General features: G+C 39.4%; 1 protein-coding gene across 1 annotated transcript in view; it reads left to right on the forward strand.

Moving 5' to 3' along the window:
* Window positions 1–6,515, forward strand: part of LOC140926385 (neurexin-4-like) — a 7,982-nt gene extending 1,467 nt beyond the window's left edge. Inside the window, exon 3 of the mRNA XM_073376135.1 lies at window positions 5,893–6,515. Within this exon, the coding sequence (XP_073232236.1) occupies window positions 5,893–6,515 (623 nt within the window). The remainder of the gene's footprint in view (window positions 1–5,892) is intronic.

Genomic DNA, 6,515 nt, shown 5'->3' on the forward strand with positions numbered 1-6,515 from the left:
GAGAACGTTGTATTGCCTTTATCAGGAAAGTTCAAAGCCATCAAAAACTAATACCAAACTCTAATTGAACTTTGGTGTTCAGCAAGTTTTTTTTTTTTTTAAGTTATGTTATGTTATACTATGCAATGTCATGTCATGTCATGTCAATGGCCATTCCTGTAATATCATTTCACGCTATGTTATGTTATTCTAATTATTTATTTTTAGTCTTATTTTTTAAAAAACCAGGGGGGGGGGGGGGGGGTGGGGGTAAGGTAACTCTATTGTTTTCCACCTACGTTTCTTGACCCACTCCGACTGCCAGTATGACGTTACATAGTAACGGACAAGAGCCTCGGGTCGCTTGTGCAAATTAGCAAAAGATTCGACAGTTATTTGGACGAGCGATGTCGAGGAAAAGCTAAGAAGGTAGCAAATATCGCTATATATCGCTTATTTGATCGAATGTGTGTGAGCTTTGGTGTTGCTATAATCTGCTTGTGTAAACCGTTTTGATATTTTGTGTCCGTGATTGTATCATGATTTCGTTAATTTGTTTCGCGGGCCATGTTGCGTGAAGGCCATCTACAGGATCGGCAAGGTCATCAAAACTTAAATCTTTTTTTTGTCTAAAATAGGCAACGTCTAGTCTCCAGAATCGGAGATTTCATTCACAGATCACGCATGTTTATATTTCTTCTATTCTTTTGCTCATTAAATGGGCCTAACTTCATATCACTCTTTTCGGGTGTGGGCCTCTGTTGATCTCCTAATTCTCCACCAAATTCAGTAAAGCTAGTTGAATCGATTATCTACATCGAGTCGGCCCGTTGAACCCAAAATAATGCGAAATAGCTTTGAAATACGCTCTGAAGCCGTAATTTTCTCAAATATATATTTGAATTCATGGTAAATACAGCTCCGCAAGCTTCAAACACCGTCTATGGCAGAGAAAATTATTATGACAAAATTATTTTTCCAAATCATGTATGCCAATCCCGTGTGAAATACCTCCATGGAACTCCATGGAATTCCATGGAATTCCATGGAAATCCATGGAAATCCATGGAAATCTATGGAAATCCATGGAATTCTATGGAAATCGATGGAATTCCACGGAACATCCATGGAGTATCCATGGAGTTCCATGGAGTATCCATGGAGTTCCATGGAATGCCATGGAGTTCCATGGAATGCCATGGAGTTCCATGGAGTATCCATGGACTTCCATGGAATGCCATGGAGTTCAACGGAGTTCCATGAAGTAGTGATGGAGTTCCATGGAATACCATGAAATTCCATGGAGTTTCCTTGGAGGTCCATGGAATTCCAGGGAATATTGTAGAGTTCCATGGAATGCCATGCGGTTCCCTGAAGTACTGATACAGTTTCATGGAATGCCATAGGATGTCCATGGAGTTCGATAGAATACCTTGCAGTTTGTATGAGAAAATCCATAGAAATTCAGTAATCAAGCAACTCATCAACTCGTTAACCACATGTTCAAGTCTGCACTTTTTATTGGATAGAAAAATAGGAAACATTTGGAAGTTTTCTAAAAGCAAAATAGTGCATTTAGTTTAAATTACACAGACAATGCAAAAGTATTGTTCACCGACAGGCGACGCTGAAAGTCCCAGTGTAAGAAATTTTATTGCTAACTATAAAGAGGAATGTTTTGAGTGCTTAATAAAGAAATGATCCTGTCAAAAAAATAAATATAGAAAATTGTTTTTTAGTAGGGCTGTCTGCCATTTATCTTTTAAAAGCATTGTTGCATTTAAAATATGAGAAGATCACTGTTATTAACAACATGCAGTTGCTTCATTACATTGACACAGTGCTGCTATTCGTACAGGACCCGTACACCCACATGTATTTGCTATGATATACGGGATCAAGTCTCTACTTAAAATTTATATGAAATTTTCAAGTCTCTTGAAATTTCTGATCAAAAAATTTCCATGAAAGTGTAAGTCTCTTCAACCACTGTTCCATTTTTAAGGAAAAATTTCAGTGGCAAATTTTGAAAAGAAGAAAAATTCGATGTGGCAAGATTGAGAACCGATCCAGGGGCGTAGAATCCACTGAGTTCGTAACCTAACCACTCTAGCACGGAGTTTGATTTTACTCATATAAAAACAACTGTAACCCTAATTGGAAGCTAACCGTTTCGAGTCAGTGCTTTAATAGCCCTAATCAGTTTTGTCGGAATCCCGTATGAATAGCAAATACAAGACGATGTACGGGTCCCGTACTTGAATAGCCAGTAGAAAATGATCCCACTAGCTAGGCACATAAACTCTTCTCGGTATCGAAGTGTTTTTTTGTTGAGAGCTGAGATTTTCCCTGTTACTCGAGTCCAACCTGATTGATAAGATTGCTTTGCATGGAGTATTTCGGCGAACCTACACAAGCAATATTAGAGATTTTTTGCCGCATCCGTGGATAGGCTAGTCTGCTACACAGCCGATTTTAGTGGGGAGGAGCGTTGCGTGACGACACTAAGAACGGTTGTGTATCAGACTATGAATAGGCCTGCTGCCTTTTTTCAAAGGTTCCCTCACCTGGGAGAACAATGCAATATTTTCCTCTCACTGCTTTACTCTTCGACAGCGCTGGAATAGTACAATTAACTCTGAAAGGGACCACAATTGAAAGCCTTTAAAGACAGACATCTCTACGATCGTGCCGTGATTTGACGCCATGTTTGGTTCATGAACTAGCGTCCAGGCTTCCCCGCTTAGTGACTTACGCGATCACGTGAGGCTTTTGAACCAATAGAAATGCGTAGAAGATCAGTTTTCTTGGTTCGAATCTTTAGGCGGACTTCTGTGCAGTACGAAAGTGTTGTGTAAACGGATTGTCTTTGCAGTGAATGCATCCGAAAAAGATGTTATTTTCAGCGCAAAATATCACTTGTTAGGTTTCTTACATTTGGCTTGTTTCAAATCAACTTCGATTGAACAATGACTCAGCTGGATCGCACATTAAAGGAGGAAGGTAAGCTTAATATGTACACAACTCGTGTTTGGTTGCTCAACTGAATTCGTCCGCTCGATTGTCTCTGCTAGATTTACAAGGGCGACTTTTCGGGTGCTGTTTATCTGTTTTAATATGTAGTTTTCATCTTTTTTCTTTATACAGATATGAATGTGGTCTTTCCCGCAAATTGCCCTTGGAATCCTTCGGAATAGTTACTAATTCTGGCAGAATTAGAAATCGAAGACTGTACTTCGATGGACTGCTTCAATGTATAAGAAGAAATATCATATTTAGAATTTTCATGCCTGCTACGTAAAAACTGTACAAGAGACTGATAAATTATAATTGTAGCTGACGCTGTTTTTCCCAAGGATTAGGTAGGACTTTGCTATAACTAAATACCATGGTTCTGATCGAGGAAATAAGTAGCACTTCCCTTTTTCGTGGCATAAATAAAGCCATGTTTAAGTCTTACATACTGACGGTTTATGCATTCAAGTATTGGCTTATTTTTTTCTCTCAATTATGCATCTGTTCGCCTGTTACTTTTCTTAAACACCAGGCCAAGATTCCTTGCTTTATATTAAATCTAAATTTTTCATTTAAGCTACTTCACAATGATTGCTGCATTCTAAACTGCAATGTATATAGTCACAAGTAAACATTTATTTGTTTTAGCTACAGTATGTCAAATTTTCCTCCAAAAGCATGTTAACTATTGATTGATCTCTTAAAAAGAGATTTATGCGGTCCTTTTATTGATTAAATAAATTGCAGTGGACCAAAATCTGTTATGTATTCCATTTGATTCACTGGATATTTTAAATGTGTAATTCCTGTGAATTCCATGAAACTCCCTGGAGATCCATGGAATAATAGATGGAGTAGTTTCTATGGAATTGCATGGAACTTTTCCATGGAATTCCATAGAAAATGTCGATGCAGGAATTTCCATGGAAATTGGTGTCCTACTCATTTTCCATGGAATTCCACGGAAAATGTCCTAATCCTCCATGCAAATATTTTCCATGGAAATCTATGGAGAAATTTCCATGGAATTCCATGGAAATTGATGTCCTAATCCTCCATGGAATTCCATGGAGAATTTTCCATGGAAATCCATGGAATTCCATGGAGGTTTTTCACACGGGATGTGGTGCAGTAGTCAAGGAGTTGCTTGCACCTGCAGATAAACCGGGTTCGACTCCCGGCGACGCTGCTTCTGTTTCTTTATACCGTTTTTTTTTTCTCCCATTTGGTCTCTTTTTTAACACTGTTTTTCCTTTTGGCCTTTTTTTCTTTATTCTCACTGCTGACCCTGCTGGTCAAGCACTTGGATCAATATTGATATTTTAAGCTTAAGTGCGGAGTTTTATTTTGGAAAAGGGATTTCAAAAGCTCTTGAGCATGATCTGCATACTGGCCAAGCTTACGACCAGATAAAAGCCATAAGCTGTCAAGACATGTCCCTCCTCTGAAACAGCTGAATTTTTTTCAATGTTAGTTGACATCATGACAAACAACACACAGTACACCACAAACTGTACTAATTTACACCCAACACCCACCAGTGACCCACTGGCGAAAGCTATAAAACTCGCCTTTTGTACATCGTCTTAACTGATCAATATTATTATCCTAAAATCTCCACTGGGTTTGCTCCCAAAAATAATTAAAGAAACCTTTTTATTGGCTTTCGGGATTTAATTACAGAATTACAGGTGTATGCCCAATACAGTATTAAAATGCGGTAAAAACGACAAGATTCAATGCTCACAGTCTCTCACAAATACCTGTCATTTAATAGCTTCCTCTTTTAACGCCACAGCTAAGCGAACTTTGATAGGAATGATATGGGGTTCCACTGGCTCTGAAGAGCTGAAAATACGCACAATGTAAAGTATAATATATTCTTTGATGAACGTCCTATTGCTGTGTCTAAACTCCTCAATCTTGCTGTGCACTGGCCCTCAAAAGTGTGACCGGTCGGTATGATTCCCGGTAAAATTTGCTTGACGATAGAAAGGAGTCTTTAAAATTCATTACACCACTGGACATTTCATTCCAAAAAAAGTACTTAAGTCTAGTTTTCTATGACAATAGAAACCTTAAAATCTCCTAATCCAAGAAATCGGAACAGTATATCCGTGGTAAAATCGAAATTTTTATCCGTCTCTTTGATAAACACTTTGCTCGCCATTTTGAAATTCACTGACGCGAGACGTGACGTCATACTGGTGAGGCGGACTGTACCACAGATTTCCTTGGAGACACCTTCCCCCCGCCCCTCTTATTTTTTTTTTTCTCAAGGCAACATTTTTGGATTAGAAAAGGCAAGCTTGAGCAATCGGTTTTAGTTCCCCGATCTACAATCGTGGATGAAAATGTTAAGAAAAATGGACGTCTCCATGTGTAGTTTCAAGATATTGCTAAGTCAGGGGCAATTGCAAATACCCACCCCCCCCCCCCCCCCCCATTCCCCCCTAAAAACCAAGATTAAGTCAAGCTGGATAAGAGTACTGTGGTTAGAAAGTGTAATATGACTATCTATTTGTCCAAAATATTAATGTTAGGAATGGGTAAAAAGAAAAAAGAAATGAGATAAAGTGGGTGAATATATTCACTTGACGTACCACAGGGTTTATTAGGAAACTGCATATTGTTGTACATGTTTTATACGAATCAGCCTTTCGTCCACACGAGACCAGACTGAATCCGCTCACCGAAACCGCATCATTCTGACGCCGCTTCCCCCGATAATTTTAAGGCCCCGTCCACCCGAATTCGGGAAAAAATATGCGGTTTATTAAATTTCAGGATTTGTGTGGACGTGCACGGGCCAAGTACCCCTGTAATTATGGAATTTCACTTGAGGGACCGCAGAGTAATTAAATTCATTTTAGTTTTTTTTTGTTTTTATCTATCCAGGTAAAACATGCAGTGAAATAAAACTGTACAGTCCACAAGCCACAAGCGGCTCTTATATTATCGACCCCGATGGAGAAGGAGGGTACCAACCATTTACTGTTCATTGTGACATGACAGACAAAAACGGAGTTGGCGTGACAGTTGTTGGTCACGACAGTGAAATCAGAACTCTGGTTAATGGCTATGAATCTCCAGGAAGCTACATACGTGATATTCATTACATAGCAACAGGCCTGACAAGTGGTGCACAATTGTTTGGTCTTCTGGACATCTCTACACATTGTGAGCAGTTTATCAAGTACGAATGTCATCATGCTGTCTTAATGTATATGGGGAACCCGGAGGCATGGTGGGTTTCACGTAAACACGTACAAATGATTTACTGGGGAGGGGCTACCCCTGCGGATTACTACAAGTGCGCATGCGGGGTGACCAGTTCGTGTGCAGACAGCAGCCGAGAATGTAACTGCGATAAAAATGATGAAGTGTGGCGTGAAGACAGCGGTTTTCTCACTGAAAAGTCTCATCTCCCAGTTTTACAGCTAAGATTTGGAGATACAGGCGGTTCACAAGAATATGGTTTCCACACGCTTGGGAAACTCAAGTGCTACGGGTTATCTTAA

This window comes from Porites lutea, chromosome 2, assembly GCF_958299795.1.
Source record: "Porites lutea chromosome 2, jaPorLute2.1, whole genome shotgun sequence".
NCBI lineage: Eukaryota > Metazoa > Cnidaria > Anthozoa > Scleractinia > Poritidae > Porites > Porites lutea.